The 17,773-nt window shown below is 35.4% G+C and overlaps 2 protein-coding genes across 7 annotated transcripts in view; one reads left to right on the forward strand and one right to left on the reverse strand.

The window, feature by feature from the left end:
* The window catches only part of cdc73 (cell division cycle 73, Paf1/RNA polymerase II complex component, homolog (S. cerevisiae)), a 57,702-nt gene that overhangs the window by 21,902 nt on the left and 18,027 nt on the right, over positions 1–17,773 (forward strand). For 2 of the 6 annotated variants that reach the window (NM_001291396.1, NM_200348.2), the window contains 4 exon segments: positions 1,024–1,237; positions 4,058–4,156; positions 4,860–4,938; positions 6,419–6,483. In NM_001291396.1, the coding sequence (NP_001278325.1) occupies positions 1,024–1,237; positions 4,058–4,156; positions 4,860–4,938; positions 6,419–6,483 (457 nt within the window). 6 annotated transcript variants of the gene reach the window in all.
* Positions 10,770–15,589, reverse strand: LOC101882239 (beta-1,3-galactosyltransferase 2). The gene is made up of 2 exons (XM_087240487.1): positions 15,115–15,589; positions 10,770–13,138 (listed from the first exon to the last, which is right to left on the reverse strand). The coding sequence occupies exon 2, from the start codon at positions 13,078–13,080 to the stop codon at positions 11,914–11,916; it is 1,167 nt and encodes a 388-aa protein (XP_087096613.1). The 5' UTR covers positions 13,081–13,138; positions 15,115–15,589; the 3' UTR covers positions 10,770–11,913.

Below are 17,773 nucleotides of genomic sequence, written 5' to 3' on the forward strand. Positions count from 1 at the left end.
TACAAAATCAGTTTTATCACATCATTTTTTGCTGGGTTCCAGGACATGTCGGACTTTTAGGCAATGAGCGAGCTGATGCAGCTGCTAAAGATGCTTTGAAGCAAGTAGTGAACAAATGCCAAATTCCTCCGTCAGAGATGAAACCTTTTATCAACGCTTACATTTTAAACAAGTGGCAAAAGGAATGGGATGCATTAGAAAACAATAAACTACATGAAATCCAACCTGAAGTTTCACACAGAATTTTAAGACATTTTAAGAATCGATTTGATCAAGTAGTTTTTACCAGATGTCGTATTGGGCATACGAGAATAACACATGGTTTTTTGCTCCAAGGTGAAAACCCTACTCAGTGTTTGTATTGCAAAACTCCTTACTGTAAAACATATTTTACTGGACTGTCCTGCTTTTACTGATTCCAGAAGGACTTTTTATGAAATGAACTCTTTTAAGGACATTTTTGACAAAGTAACACCCGAAAAGATTTTAGAATTTTTATCATGTATTAACACAAAAAATCTTATTTAATTTATGTTTTATTTTGTTTGTTGATTTTTAAATTGTATATTTATTGTTGAAAGATTCCTGCCATGAAGATAGCCTTGGTTGCTGACATGGCACTAAATAAAAAATACATTACATTACATACAGCTACTGGTGCTACTGTAAATCAATATCCAATAATCCAATTGGATATCCAATGGACTCCTTACTGGTTTGTTCATGGCACAGTTTATGTTCTTTAGAAAATTTAGAAAAAACAATTTTCTTAAGAGCTGGTCACGTAATCGCAAGACTTATCTGCATATAAACAAGCACATTCACACTATTTAGCCTCCCTTAAACTGCTTATTATCTAGAACATTTTCGATTGATTATCTTGTTAATTATCATTTTACCTCAGCATTAATATGCCTAGCCTTCAGTTGAGACTCTTTCCTGTTAATTATTTAATTTTCTTAATTTAAGTTCTTCTGACACCAATTTTCTCCATTCAGCTGATAACATGATTTGTATTTATAGGTCTCTTTCTGAAGCTATGTCTGTGGAGAAGATCGCTGCTATCAAGGCTAAAATCATGGCCAAAAAGCGCTCCACTATCAAGACTGACCTGGACGATGACATCACCCAGAAACAGAGAAGCTTTGTGGATGCAGAAGTGGATGTGACCAGAGACATTGTGAGTCGAGAGAGAGTCTGGCGGACGAGGACAACCATTTTACAGAGCAGCGGCAAGGTTAGATGAATCTCTTTCATTTTATTTGGGGGTCTCTCATGCTAATACATTAAGCACTTTTCTAAAAAATGACATAGTCCGTGAACTTACATTTGCATCTTATATTGTTGTAAATACTTGTTACTATTGTTAACAGGATTTGTTTTAATTATTTTTTGTGCTTTAAATTCATGGCCCTACTACTGTGGTTCCAAACGTTTCTTTTTTTTATTATTATTATTTTTTAACTCACGTCCCGCTAAACCAAACACATGTTTAAAGTAGTAATGCTTTCATGTTAAAATTTAATTTTCAAATGAACATGCTATTTGTGTGATTTTAAATAAACAAAAAAATGTACATACATCACCAAGCCCAGAAACTCACTGACCCTTTTAAATTTAAAAAGGGAAAATGAATATCCTGGCAGATGACACAAATGGGTAGACAATAGTGAATCAGGGAACAGGCAAAGTGTGTTCACACTAAACCTGTGTGTGGGATAAATTTTTTATTTATTTTTTGGGCAGCATTTAAGTTTGGTCACACTTCGTTGCAACATCTATGGTAAATTTGAGAAAGTACAAATGGGATTTTATTGATCGTAACTATATAGCATGTCTGAAACCATAAGCACCATGCGTCACTGTTGCTTCTGTAAGTGAAAAAAAAAATTTTTTTTTGATTTTACATGGGCCTAATATCTGTTCCCTCAGATTACTTTAAGCAATCTTTAAAGAAGGTTTTAAGCGATCCAACTTCTAAACCAGCTTATCTTATTACCTTACTTATCAAATCTTGTCAGATAAGCAGTCAAAACCAGCAGAGAATTGACCTTTTGCTAAGCCACAATCTCCTTAGTTACTGTTACGCCTGTCAAGCTTTTGTGCCTGGCATGTCTATCACAATATGTATGTCATTTTTGTCGAACAGGTGAGATATCTGAGAAAGCCAGACAAAAAAGGACTGCAGTATGCATTCATGACATAATACACAACTGACTAGAAAATAATTTAATCAAAACTGAAACTACAGCCTATCCGCCTCATAAGTTGGCCAGCTTAGTTCATGCACAGCAAGATAAGTGGAATTTAAAATAATCTAATAATAATTAATTAAACTGCGATTTATTTATTTATTTATTTTTTATTTTTTTAAACCAAAAAGCATGATAAATTATTGTTGTGCAATAAAATGTAACATTACTAATTGACTAGGGAAACGCGCATGGACAGTGTGTGTTCCATGAACTAACATAATTCATTCATGGAAAGAACAGCCAGAAAGGGATAATTGAGGGATTTGTGCCAAATGTTAGCATCATTGATCCATAACAATGTACAGTAGCTATATCTGTCAGCATGTTTGCGTGCTTTGTAAAGAGTTTCTATTTTAATTTGCAGTAAAAAAAAAAATTAAATACATTGAAATGCAAATCAAAGTATAAATAGCAGAAGTGAACAAATAGATTTTCTCTACCAGATGAAAACATCTGTGAATTGTAGCTCTGACATGGACACGAGGGTTATAAATGACTAAAAAACAGTTACGGGTGAAGTATATTGATCACAAGTGCTCAGTTTGTGATCATAACTCTGTTTTGTTCGGTTATGTAATATGTAACTTCAATCGAAATTTTTGTAGCTTCAAATAGATGGAAATATGACTGAATTGTTGCTTTTACGGCCCCTCACACAGCTTGATCCACGCTGGTATTTCTAATTTGTAAATAAACTAATCTGCGTATTGTTATTAAACCAATCTAATAGTAAAAGCATAGTAGCTATGCAGCTTAAAATGTATGCAGAAACAGACTGAATTATATGATTTTTAATTATTAGCACTTGTAATTCAATAAAACTGAATATTATATGAAATTAAAAATTGTATGAATTTTACTTTTATGTACTTTCTATGCTGAATCTGCATTTCACAATCTGAATTTCTGGTTTTCAATTTTAGAATATTGAATTTGGTTTTCTTCATCTTGAAAACTTGAAACTGTATTTTTACAAACTGAATATGTGCCGTCTATGAATTTGGAAAATTTCAAGTTTGAAAATGCATCTATAAAAATCTGACTTAATATTCAGTTGTCCTAGATTTCAGATGTTTAATATTCAAGTTATGAAATATAGATTCAAAATAAGAATTTTAAGTTAAAGGTTCAGATTGTTTTGACATATTAATAGCTCAATAAGTAACTATTTATTATAATTTCTGATCACTTAAACATCATAGTTGTCATAACACATTAAATTATGACTAGATATTTTACAACTGGTGTGATATAATAGATAAAATAATAAATGACGTGCCCACTGCAATACTAACAGGTTAACTAACAACAAAAAAAATTGAAGATTGAAAATGCATCTATAAATGTCTGACTTAAATTTAGTTGTCTTAAATTTCAAATTTAAATTTAGATTAAGAAATTCAAAATAAGAAATTCAAATGTAAAAACTATTTTTAAAAGCATAAACAATTGTTGATTCATTAAATTACAACTTTCAACAGTTCAAAATCAGATTGTTTTGGCATATTAGCTCTATATGCCGTAGTGTTTTGTTTATAATTTGAAAAACATGTTGTCCTGCAGAAGGCAGTGTTGCACTGATCAAATTTAACTCAATCATGTCAAGATCTTTTATATCTATCTGAAGCAACAAATCACAATAAATGCTTTGTTTTGGTCCTAGCATGGACATTAGGTTGTTTTTAATAAATAAAGTATAATTTAAAAAGTCTTTGCAGTCTCATGAAAACTCTTATGTTGTTTGTAGGATTACACTGTAAATATTCCTGCTGATTGACAATCTTTTGTTGTTGTTGTTGTAGAACTTTTCCAAAAATATATTTGCCATCTTACAATCAGTGAAGGCACGAGAGGAAGGTCGAGCCCCTGAACAGAGACAGACTCAGAATCAAACTCAGGTGGTAAGTACATGACACAGCTGCTGAAATGGCATGAGAACTTGAGTTTCCTTTTTTTTCAGCTCTTAAAATATTAGCTTCCGTGGTGAAAGCAAACAAATGTGGGTGTTCACACTTTATGTTTGCTTTGCCGCTCAAGCATATTTCAGTAACCATAAATGCATGCATTTAAAAAAAAAAGTCAACCGAAGCTTTCAAATGCCACTTTTGAATTCGTTTGAAAATTTCTGTTTGCATTTCGACTTTTAAAAGATATAAAATCTTTTTTTTTTTTCTTAATTTAAACATTTTTGTTGTGTTTAATCAATGTTAAATGTGATATTGCATAGCATATATATAAAATTATAATGATACACATGACTATTTTCAAAGATTTGTGTTCTTGCTCTCATATTGTCAGGTTTCTGGCAAATACTTGCTGCCAGTTTCAGAGTGCTCGGCATTTCAGATTTGCTCAATTCACAGTAAATACAGCTAGTTCCTCACAGGTGCTGAAGTATTATATTGTTTCATGTGCATTGTGCATATAAATAAACAGTACCACGCTTTACTCTGAAAGTGGTAGGTGGAAATTTCTTGGAGCCTGCAATATTATTATATTTTTTTTTTGGCTGTGCAAGGCAATAATTTGTGCAGGTTTAAAAAGTGCATTTGAATTGTCTGGTGATTGATTGTGTGTTTTTTTGATTTTGTTTTATTCCAATAGGATCCAGCAATAAGAAATAAACAGCCAGTCCCAGCTGCCTACAACAGATATGACCAGGAGCGATTCAAAGGGAAAGAGGGTGAGTTGGTGTTTATTTTTCACCAGTATTTTTATTTTTTTTTTTACCATTTTAAATTTTACAATATTTTTTTTTTTCAATAAAAAAAAAACTGGCAAAGAATACCATGCTAGCTTACTTCTAACCATACAAATTGTAATTTGAAGAAATTGTACAAAGTTTTGTGTATTTTAGCATCATCTATTTGGTTCAAATAAATTTAGTTTATGCAAGGCAAATGCTAATGCATCAATCTGACTGTTATCTTACTTTTGTGTGATGTAGCACAAAAAAGAGACTCTACAGATGAATTAAAATGCATTTACATTCGTATCATGTATGACAAACAGGACTATAAAGACATTGCCCCAACACCCATCGGTCCAAAAAGTTTATTGACCGGAAATATTACAACAAAAGCAAATAAATTTTGGGATATGGCTATGGCTTAAAGCTCTTTGTTAGTTCTGTTCATTCGTTTTGATGGGTATTTATTTAAAAAAAAACATTTATAGTAAATAAATAGTAAATTTATAGTAAAATAGTTTGCTACAGTAAACATGTCAGGCTAAATAGTTAAAGTAATTTATTGACTTATCTCTTCATTCTTTATGCTCTCTTCATCTTTACAAAACATAAAAAAATACATTAAAATCCTTACATATATCTTGGGAACGATATGACGGAACATTTTAGCGGTATTAAAACCTTGACTTTTCCAAACCGCGGTTAACCTTAACACCGGTTATCATCCCATGCCTATGCGGGTTTATGAGTGCAGATTGCTGGCACTCTAGAGTTAACATCTGCTTAATTTTTTTATCAAATATAAAGAAATCTATAAATTTGTATTAAGTAAAAAGTAATGTTTTGAAGATTTATAATGTCCTCAATCAAAAAACAAAAAAACAATTTTAAACCAAAAAAGGTTACGTAGTGCACCTTTGGGCATCGGCAGGTATAAGATTTTGATGGTGTAATAACCTTGAATATAAATATCACAGTTTCATGGCATTGTGTTTACTGCTCTTAATTTTTTTTTCTTTTTAATTCTCTGTGTAAAAAACAAAAGCTTATTTCCTTTTTGAACACAATACACAATATATTTTAGTTGAACTTTTAAATATTTTGAGAAACTTAAATATTTTGGAGCAGCAAACATGTCAGGCTAAATGATTAAAATGAATCATTGACTTCTGATCACTTCATTGGTTTAAAAAAACAGATTTTTTTTACAATTAAAATGGCATCTTTACTGCTAGAAAAAAAGTATTAAAGAACGTACAGATATCTTAGTAACAGTACAGCAAATTTTTGACTGTTTTAAAACCTTGACTTTTCCAAACCACGGTATATCTTAAAAATGGTTATCGTCTTATGCACCTCTAAGTGTATCATAATCTGTTTGCCTCACTGAGGCCTCAAAACACAGAAGTGAGGCTTACTAGAGTAATTATGTGGTTCTTTATTATGAATTTTTATTTTATTTTATATTTTACAGAAACGGAGGGTTTTAAAATTGACACTATGGGAACCTATCACGGTATGACGCTGAAGTCGGTGACGGTAAGTTCATGAGTTGGATTTGTTTTTCAAGTAACCATCCTATAGATGCAGACAGCAGGGGGATTTCATTTTTTGAGGAAGAAACTAATTGGCTCATTGACTAACTTAAGCTGCCTTTTCACTGCACACGACAAGCGACAGACCGGAAGTCATTTATTTAGTAGTTCGGGAGTTGCCTGGAGTTCCGATTATCTCTGTATGCGGAAAAATTCAGATCCGATTCGAGCTGCCAATCCATGAAACATTTGAACTCCTGCGACTTATGTGACCGGCCAACTGGATGTGATGTATTCCAGTGTTGTCCAAGCAGGTTCCTGCGCGAGAAATGATAAATTGTTTTTTTTTTCTGTTATTTTTTTAAATTAAAAAAATCTATATTAAAAGAAACATTTCTTTTCATAAATGAGTAATAAAAAATATTGTTTATTTAATATTGTCACCACAGTCCTTCTATAATCTTTAGGGTCTATACGTTTCTAGTATTCATTCATTTGTTCATTCATTCTACCAGGATGAATTCACGGAAAATAAAGGCTCTTTCATTTGCACTTTTTTTTTTTATTTCGAACACCGCGAGAATCAGCTTTTCTCCCATGGTGCACAACAAAACTGAAAATTCTGTGCAACTGCCAAAAGGAAGCGTATTCCGACAGTCATGTCTGAATGCCGTGTGCAGTGGAAAGGCGGCTGTAGGGTGCACTCACACTAGGCTATCCAAAATATGACCTGGGGTTTTTCCTGTTTTGTTTGACAAGTGTGAATGCTCTGAATCAGGCCCAGGTGCAGTTCCGTTGGCTGGCCCTGACCCGGTTGTGCCAAAGCGTGGTTTGGTTGGGCTTTGGCATGGCGCCCTTGGAGTTTGAGTGCAAAGTGCACCTGAGTACGAAACTGAAGACGCGATGTCACTTTTAAAGCGCTATTTCATATGCATTTATTAAATTTTTTTAAACTTTTTGATGAACACAAAATGGCATAGTTGATTAAATAAATAGGCAAACCCACAGCTGCACGACAGCTGCACCAGCCTGGTTTTAGAGGGGTTTTGGCCACTTCCAGGCCGGTTTCCAGCCATTTCCAGCCTGGTCCTAGCTGACTAGCCAAATCCAGCTAAAACCAGCTTGACCAGCCTGGTTTAAGCTGGACATAGCTGGTTTTGGCTGGACTCCAAACTTGGCTAGGCTGGTCAAGCTGGTTTTAGCTGGACATCTCCCAGCCTGACCAGCTAAGACCAGGCTGGAAATGGCTGGAAACTCAGCTAAAACCAGCCAACCAGCCTAGGCTGGTTTAAGCTGGATTTTTCAGCAGGCTGGTTTGTCAATTCACACACATTTTCATCATCACATGATCTCTTACAACAAAATCGCATGACCTTTTTGTAATGTGCATTCATTAGTTTATGCGCATCTTTTCGTATTGAATAAGGTTTATCTTACTCCGTTATGCAAATACATTGTTTATGCGCATTTTCAAAATTTACGCACATCTTGGCGTTACCATCAACCGTTTTTCTTTAATTTTATTTGTTTATTTTATTTTTTTTAATGCGTGTAAAAGGTAAAATAGGTTAATGAAAACCTAGCTAATGATGCTCACTGAAAGCGCCCATGCAGCCGGATTCAAATTAAAAATTTCTGTGCATAAACAAATGTGGAGCTGATGGGAGGTGGCTAATATATCACACAAAAGTCTTTGAATAGAAACCTCCTGGAAACCCATTGTTTAGTTTTACAGTAACAAAATGATTAGCAAAAAAAAAAAAAGCTCTCCTTACTGACTGAATAACAGGTTATCTGGTTGCTAAGCAACTACGTAATTACACCATTTCAAGTATTTTGTCTGTGTTATGTTCTGTTAAATGCGTTTTTTTATGTTCATATTGGTGGCAAATTTGCTGATATTCATACTTTGACGAAAAGCTAATATTAACCAATTAAAATCCGCAAAAGATTTTTTTGTTTGCTTTGTTTTTAGACTAAAAAAAATATTTTACCTGTTTTTATACTTTAGGACTTGCCAAGTTTGTTAGTTTGGTTTGAGTATGCAGTGTTTCCCACAGAATTATACTGTGAATTATGCGGTGGTATTTCCCCCTGGGAAATTATATAACATCAGAAATAGTTGTTTCCCTGGTAACGGCTGTAATGAGTCCAGTGCTAGCTCTGTGCTGAGCTCTCCATTGGTATTTTATCAGGCATTATAGATAAATCTAAATCAAAACGACATTGATGCTTTAATGCAAACAGTGTTTTTTCAAAGATGCGTTCACTCTGCCACATTTAGATTTTGTAAAACATACAGTACTCATGTTGCGACGATGTCATAAATTAAATAAGTAAAATTGTGGTTGATTAAGTTCAGCAATCTGAGTAAATACTTTTATCATGGATGACGTCTGGTCCTTGTTTAGAGGGCAAAGCTTGGTATCATAGAGAAAAAAAGTAAGAGCTAAAAGAAAAGAGAAAGAAAGGAAGTGATACAGTCATGTCATGGAAGACTCGCGCTTCAGTTTGTTGTTTTAACAAAGTTTTGCTTTCTCCATGGAAAATATGCATTTATTTAATGCTCCGCTGTTATTATTTTATCACAAAACCTTTTTACATTTTAATTGAAATCATTATTTTAGAGATTATGTCTCGATATATGGTTTCCTCTCTCACTTGCGGTTCAAGTGCGCGTGCTGCTTGATGAAAAGACTATGACAACGCGCGCATATGTTGACTTCTTTGTAAACAGTTTTGTTGCTTAAACATGATATTGCATTAATTTGCATACATGCTTTATATAATGCAAAATGAAAGGTAAAGCCTATTTGTTGATTAAGACGCAGATCCAGGAGGCTATCAGCATCAGCGCTGGTTTGGCATCAACTTGTCAAGTTGATCAAACAGCAATATTCTTCATTTTGCTTCTTTGGCAAATATGTCTGTAGGCATGTGTGGTTATACGTTATCATGTCGCGAGTTAACAAATGTGTGTTGCAGTTGCACATTAAGGGGCCGATCACAGCAAACACACTTTTCCGTTCCAAAAAAGTTAGGTGCACCACAATGCCCTTTTTGTTGACGAAAAAAAGAAGCGCGGTGCTCTTTTTTTTTTTATTTTTTTTATGTCACTAGGAAACGACTGAATAAGCAGGGTATTAATTGTGCAAGAGTGTTGCTGTCTATGTTATGTATAATATTGTGATGTTCAAGACTTTCAAAGTCATACAGCTCTGAATAACTTGAAATAGCGAGCACTAGTCTCTCCTCCATCTTCAGTGGTTCCTCTAGGATTTTTTTCCAGCTATGGTGGCAGACCTTTTGCACAAATCTACCAAGTACCTATAGCGTTATTTCAATGACAAATAGAGAAATGTTGTGAGCCCAGTATTACAAGTCCAGATCGCATTTATGTTATACGAGCATGCAAATCTTTTCATGCACAAAGTATGCAAATCTGCTCATGCCAAAACCTCTTGCACGCCCTCAAATATACGCTGCTCAAGCACAGATGGTCTTGTGCTCTCTCAAATAAACACTGCTGAAGTGCAATTTAGTGCGTTTATGTAGTGAGTGTCTCCAACATTTATTAGATTTGCTAGGCATATTTATCCAATATTCTCCAATAGTCTCCAATAGACCTACAGAGCAGCGTTGATGCGTCCTGAAGTGAAACGGCTATAAACTTAAGCAAAATAGTCATTGTATGCAGAACCATAGACTTTTATCTATAAATAAATTAAAATTATAGAAACTGTGTTCATCCTAACTGCTACGTCGTGTTTGCTGGCTTCATGCATCTTGCACTTGTTTTTCAGTCAGTAAGTCAGCATGTAACCTGAAAGGGTTAAATCAATAGTGCACAGGACTACTACGATTACAGAAAAGTTTGCGGTGTTTTAATTAACTTTTTGGTGCACTTATAACCCGCTTTTAAAAACAACAACAACAATAACTGAATGTTTTGAATGAGGAGCTGTAATGTAGCCGTGGCAGGATGCATTTTGGTGTGGCGCCCCACCATGGGAGAATGGATGTAGCAGAAACCACGTTTCTTAAAAGTCCTCTGTAGTTGTCTTGACAACACAAACACTGCTGCTCTGGGATGAGCTGCACGCAAAACACTTGCAGCCCTTAGTGAACCATTCAAACGATTCCCCTCTTAACACAAAAAAGCGCATTCGATTGGCCTCTTATGCAGCCGAACTCTAAAAATAAATAATATTTTTTTAATCGTTTAACTGATACCATTAATCGGTTACAAACACACAGTTAATAGATTATTTTGAGCATCCCTAATGTGTGTAAAGTTTAACCTCTTCAAACCATTCATACTTTATTATACAGTGTGGCAAATGCACCATTTCATTTGGAAGCAGAAGCTCAAGGTTTCTGTCTTTTTAAAATGAAAATAGTTAAAGCTTCTTGCCACCCCCTTTTTCAGACAAGGTTGGTGATTAATCTTGCAATGACAAACAAAGCATGTGCATATCTTTAATTCTCATTTGAGTATTACATTAAGTTCTCTCTCAAGAACTGTCAAAAAAACACAAGATCATGTCAAACCAACATAAATAACACAAGTTTACTTTTTTTTCTTTGTTCAAACAATTGGGGAACCGATCACAATCTTATGACACATACATTCCCGAAAGATAATTCTGGACAAAATTCAAGGTGTTTGAGTGAGTTCAGAAAACATGCTAACTGGTATAAAGATTTACGCTCTTTGGAGTTTGGTGTGTAAAGGTGCTTTCACACTTGGTGCACTTGCCTGAGTTCGATTGTCCCCAGTACGCTTGCGTCATTAAGCTGATGTTTCGTGTACAGCTGTTGCTACGTGACTGCCACGAAAGCAAAGCAACAAAATGGAGAGGTCCACATATCATTCTACTTTTACTGATTCTTTTGCTTTTGTTACCAGAACCAAAATACAGAGAGCTACTCTCATCTATCTGCTGTAAAAACCTATAAAACATTCAGAATATCACAGCTATGTCAGCAAAAGTCGTTTTTGGTGGTGACAAGCAGACATTATTGCTGTTTGCACTGGGTCAGTCTCGCTTATCACAAAGGTAGGGGGTACACAAACATGCACAAACAACTGAACGATATAAAGACTAAAGTGTGTTGTACAGTTGGCGATTCAGTTACGTTAATTAGTACGATTGTATTCATATCAAAAGTGAAATGTACCAGAGTTTGCACGAACCGTTCCCCAGACCATCTCTTTCAGGCAGACTCTGGTACGGTTCACAGGTGCGCACCCAAGTTCAGAAGACACGTTCACACTAGCTAAACGTACCGTACTTGGATTTCAAGTGAATCTGGCTGCAGACCAAAAGTGCTAGTGTGAAAGCACCCTACAACTCCTAAAAGAACCCCTTTAGTTTTTTCTATTAGGCAAAAAAGTAGTCATCAAAAAGAAGACTGAATCAGTTTGAACCTTCTACCCTTTTCTCTGGCAAGGATTGTGCTTATTGTTCTGGAGATGCTTCCAATACTGGATTAGCTCATTGGGGTGAAACCCATGCGAGGTGACCAGGTTGCTGTATTTGCAGCTGGAGTAGGACACTCGCCAGTGATTGAACACCTTTTTGTTTGTTTGAGGTACTGGCTTTATTCCTAATTTAGCCAGACAGATGCCCACATAAACGTCTTCTAAATGCAACCTGGGTATGCTCAGGGAGGCCACATATATTCTCTGAGCCATATCACCTGAAAAGACATACCCTGTCCCAGAGCAAAAGTTGGGGTATCGCCTATCCGGGTACAGTTCAGGTGGCATATACCACTTGCTGCGAATGTTGCGGTTTGGGGAGAAGTCCATCATTAGATATCCTGTAAAATACTTCCGTTCTTGTCCGTTGGGTTTCAAGATTTGATGTATGAGGTATTCAGTGTTGACAAACATATCGCTGTCAGTCTTCATGACGTACATGGCCTCTGGACAATACTTTGTGATCCAGTACATTCCCATTAGAGTCTTTAAGGTAAGGTTTTTGTAAGAATCCCTGTAATCTTGCTGGATGATGTCATGATGTTGTCGGCTTTCATCTTCTATCGAAAGCTGTAGTTTTCCTCCATTGCTCTGGGTGTCTTTGTTGACCCCTATGAGGAACAGACGGATTACACCTAATTCCCCAGCCAAACTTTCATTGCCCCAGGTTTTCCTGATAGCATCCCTGGCGTCTGATTTCTTGGGCTCAACAGCGATCAAAAGCACTAAGAAAGGAGCCCGCAGCAGACAAGCATTTGGCTCATTGTGGATGTACTTGTAAGGCTCATCTTTAAGTATCCTCTCTGCTCTCATCTCTCCACTTGAACTGATGTTTGAGTTTTTAAAGTCCTGCATAAAACTTTTATCCAAAGCTGAAATGACATTTTCACTTGATATTAGTGGTGTGCTAGACTCTTCAGGCTCTCTCAATTTGTTTTGGTTCATCATGGTGTAGTTGAAGACTTTCATAGTTTGGGGCCCTTGAGATGCAAGCTTTTCTTGGTTTGTTTGACCGGACCACCAGTGACCCTGCATAATCAGGCCTCCTACAAATACTAGGACCATGAGGAAAAGAGCAAGACTGCAGTATCTGTGCCGCCGCTTCCATCGCCTCATTACTTTGGATTTCTGATTTGATTTGTTTACCTCTTTGGAAGTCCAGATATGTAAGGTCCTGCCAAAAAAGAAAATAAACTTATTTACTGCAAAATATTTTTAGTGTGTTTTAAATGCGTTGATTTATTAAACAAAGCTTGGTGTACTTCACTTTTGGCAGCTGTAAAGCCTAGTCAAGTGACTAATGTTTGGTGGAGCAGTCTTGATATAGCGGTTAGAGAGTGATCTAAAGTTCGCAGGTTTTAGCATTGGCCCCGGAAGAGATTGTGGGTGGAGTTAGTGAATAATCAGCTTGCTATTCCACCCTTTTACCCCAATACCACGACAGAGGTGAGACCCTTGAACAAGGCATCAAATTCCCATCTGGTAACTGGTGTATGAGTGTTTGCCCACATCTTCTGGTGTTCACTTTCTTTTTTAAACTTTTCCATGATAGATCCTCATCATTCTCAAGCTCATTATTTTAAAAGTCCATTGCTTGCTGGCTCTGAATATCAATACACAGATAAACAGTGGTTCAGAAGAGGAGTTGGGTTTAAATGTTTGCTGTATGTGACACTCTTTAGTTTCCACCAAATTAAAAAAGATGTATATGCACCACCTAATATACATTTGCCAGTAATTATGTATTTGCATCGACTTGCACAAATACTTAATTTTGCTTTTGGTGTGAACCCAGAAAATTATAAAAGCTGTGGCATTGTGCAAATTTGCCACACAAGTTGGCATTGTGCAAATTTTTGAATCAATGTTCTTAAGTGAAGTAAAGATTTCCTGTGTTCAGGTTAGTAGGGAGTAGTGAATACTTTTGAAACCCTAAAGTTCTGAACACAGTGCAAGGAAATTTTCACAGTATGTCTAATAGTATTTTTCTTCTGAAGAAAGTCTTATTTGTTTTATTTGGGCTAAAATAAAAGCAGTTTTAAAAATTTTTAAACACCATTTCAAGGACAAAATTATTAGCCCCTTTAAGCTATATTTTTCTGATTGTTTACAGAACAAAAAATCATTACACAATGACTTGCCTACTTACCCTATCCCTAGTTAAACTAATTAACCTAGTTAAGTCTTCAACTGTATAGAAGTGTCCTGAAAATGATCCGGTCAAAAATTATGTGCTGTCATGGCAAAGATAAAATTAATCCGTTATTAGATATGAGTTATTAAAATTCTTATGTTTAGAAATGTGTTGGAAATAAATCTCTCCATTTAAACAAATAAGTGGAAAAATACACATGGGGCTAATAATTCAGGGGGGCTAATTGTTTTCACTTTAACTGTATGTACTGTATGTTAACTTTATGTAAAGCTGCTCTGACATAATCTACATTGTAAAATCACTATAAAAATAAAGATGACTTGATTTCATACCAATATTCATATGCCTACTTTTTACATATAGTCATAAGTGACTCTATACAAGTGACTCTATATAGTCATAAGTGACTCTATACATATATTTTTGTTTTAATGTGTAATATGATGTTATAAATATTGTTGAAATATTTATATGATGTTAAATGTGCGATTGCGTTAACTTGCATGCGCATAAACATTATTGTAGCACTTGCTTAGTTTGTTTTTTGGATACACAGATTATGAAAAATCTGTTGGTGGCTGGGAAATAGTTATTATTCCTATTTTATTCCTATTTTATTTAGCATAAATACTATTTTATTCTTTTACCAGTAAATGATAATTTCTTATCAAACAACATGTAATTCGATCACATGAGATGTTAAATGGGTTATTTCATTCATTGAAAATAGTCTTACTTTTTATTTTTACATTTACTATGTTATGAAATTATCATTTACATATTGGTGAACTGTCCCTTTAATGAGAGCTGTAAAAATAGCAACAGTGTTGAAGAGTCAAATTTGTATTTTAATATCTATTGTGTTGGACACACGTCAGAACGACTGCTTTCATATATGAATGCTTTCGTGTGTGTGCATGTTGAATTTCCGGATTTCCTAGTAAGAATCAGTTGCATTAGATCAGTATTCGATGGAAATGTAATATTTGACGTACCTTTCGCTTGGTCTGAATAAAACTGTTGCTCATCGTCTGCTCCAGCAGTCTCTTTGTAGATGCATGCTTTGTGCTGCTTTATCACTAAACCATTGGAGCTAGCTCCTGCCATTCCAACATCTTTCTTCTCCAATGATTTGCCACTCCTCTGCTTTATATCCGTCTGCTTAGCAGCTAGCCTTTCTGCAGATGTCGCGCGTAATGTTTTAAGCAATTCAGTAATTTGCCATTCCTTTTGGTGTTTCTGTATTCGTAATTTCAGTTTCTTAGACCTCTAACTGCCTCTCCCATGTCGAAAAATGACTCAGACATGATAACGATGCACAACGCAAAAACATTTCAGGGCTGACTTATTGTTCAGAGAGTGGTCCAGCTCTATTTCTTGCAGAATGTCTTTCCTCTTGCCATGCAGCGGTTTAATTCTGTGTGGAGCTTTGTCCTTTTCTGCTGCCGTGCTGTTCTGATCGTTAGAAGAAAAGAAGCTGGGGGAAGGGAGGTGAAGATATGCGAACACGTTGCTCTGCTGACATCCTGCATCACACACCCATTCCTCTGTGTGACCCGTTTCAGCAAGCATCTTCCCTTATGCTCTGTGCTCACAACATGTCTTTTAATTGTGATGTTGAACTGCAGGCACACATTTCCCAGAAGATTTCTGAAATGATTGTAAACCTGCAAAATCGTTGGAAATTTTTAAACCGGTTTATTTTATCTGTTTTGTGTCTCTTTGCATTATTATTATTGTTATTTATTTTTTTTTTACTATTGCTGACTGGCTGAGTGATTCAGATTTGTAAAATTGTGTTCAAAAATCAAGGACACCCCCCAGTGGGTACAAAATTGTAAATAAATGCACAGTTTCGCTTAGGTTGTTTTCTTCAAAACGGCCTATTTTGACTTGTCTGTGAGCTTGCATGACGAGAAACGAGACCCAAATATGTTTTGGTGTGTCAGATCAAAAGATGTAGTGCAACTATTTCAGAGAAGTACTTTGGGAAATATTTCTTCGAAGTGTGATGACATTGCGAGTTGTTGTATCTATTAAAAGCTGATTATATCAGCTCTTCTTAGACACGCCTGTCAAGTTTGAAGCTCAATATTAGAATAGGATCTCCTATTTCAAAGTAGAAGGGGGTGTGACAAAAGAGCTTGTATTGTGCACATGTTCAAACAATACTGTCTCGCTAGCCTCAAATGCTATATATTCAAACTGGGCCTATTTTGGGGCAGGTATATACACTTGTAACATCTTGCTGTTCTTCTTGACAAAGCAGCCCAGTGATGACTTCGGCAGTTTGACCTGTGTAGCTGCAACAACTTACACCTTTGACTCTTCTCAGTGCAGTGTGTGAAAGTAATCCTTAGTAGAGCTTATGAGGATATGAAGAAATTAAAAGGGTTGGGATGCTTCGATTAGGATTCTTCCAGCTGATACGGAGTACTGATTCCTTGTCATGGTGATCGGCCGATACTGATCACAGATTCTGATGCTTCAAGCTTTATAATGCACATTTTCCCTACAAGTATGGTGTTAGATGGAGATCTCTCTTTACCTAGAATGAATTAGAGATGTTTCATATAATTCCTCAAACCATTTTGGTGTGAACATGTCCTGGTCAGAAGCAACTTTACAGAAAAAAAGTTGATGATAAAGATTTTTAAAAATGGTAAGAGAAATTACCAACAATGCAACTTAGAAATGTTGCAGATGACAGAAGAAGAATTCAACATGTTTTAATCAAGAAAAAGTTTGGAGCACAAATTTGATGATAAGAAGATCCTAGGGCAGCACGATTCTGGCTAAAATAAGAATCACAATTTATTTTGCTTAAAATCATGATCATGATTTTCTTACGATTCTGTAGATAAAGGTTAATGTGAGTAGGCTATTATTATTGTTATTCTCAAACCTATGGTAAAACAAAAACAAAGATATTAGGCTTATGTGTAGGTGTACTGTTGGGTAAAATGCTAAATTTTGTATAGACTTGGAACGGTGGACTTGAACAGACTTTAAATTTGTCCTGTTTGTTAATTCACCGTAATGACATCAGAATGCAACTATTGATAATTCTAAAGTTGAATTACTGCGGTTGGGACATATGCTTGCAATCTGTCACTGACAACATTATTTGACCAGTTAAAATTTTTTTTTTGCTCAAAAAGACTTTTGTCATTATCAGATTCTCTCTTGCATTATATTCAACTTTATATAGGCTAGAGTAGTTTATACTGACACTGTTAAACATTTATTCTCGTGCACAACACTTTGCGTTTACTATGAAAGCAAGAACATACCCAATGGTTGTCATAATCGTACCTGTAAAATGCGATATGATCATTTGAATGATGCTTTTGGTTTTACTTTTACTGCCAAGTGCGGTTCCAGTCATGACTGCCATGCACGGATTAAAAAAAAAAACATACATGCAAATCATACTTCCTGCGCATCTCTCCAACAATGGTTTTGCAACAAACTGAATGTTATTTACAACTTTATAACCTGTTATTCACAGTCTATGCATGTTCTGTGCACTCATCCTCTCAGTAGTTAACAAACCGCTCGCTTGTCAGCCACGAATAACATTAACACAGAAAATAAATTTCGGGGTAAATTCTACTTTATAAATACAGTATCCAACACTATTTGGAGGTGAGC

Source organism: Danio rerio, chromosome 2 (assembly GCF_052040795.2).
Source record: "Danio rerio strain M-AB ecotype USA chromosome 2, GRCz13ab, whole genome shotgun sequence".
Lineage (NCBI taxonomy): Eukaryota > Metazoa > Chordata > Actinopteri > Cypriniformes > Danionidae > Danio > Danio rerio.

What these genes read in the sequence shown, in the direction of transcription:
- LOC101882239 (XM_087240487.1), bottom strand. Translation starts at nt 13,080, where the DNA reads ATGAGGCGATGGAAGCGGCGGCACAGATACTGCAGTCTTGCTCTTTTC.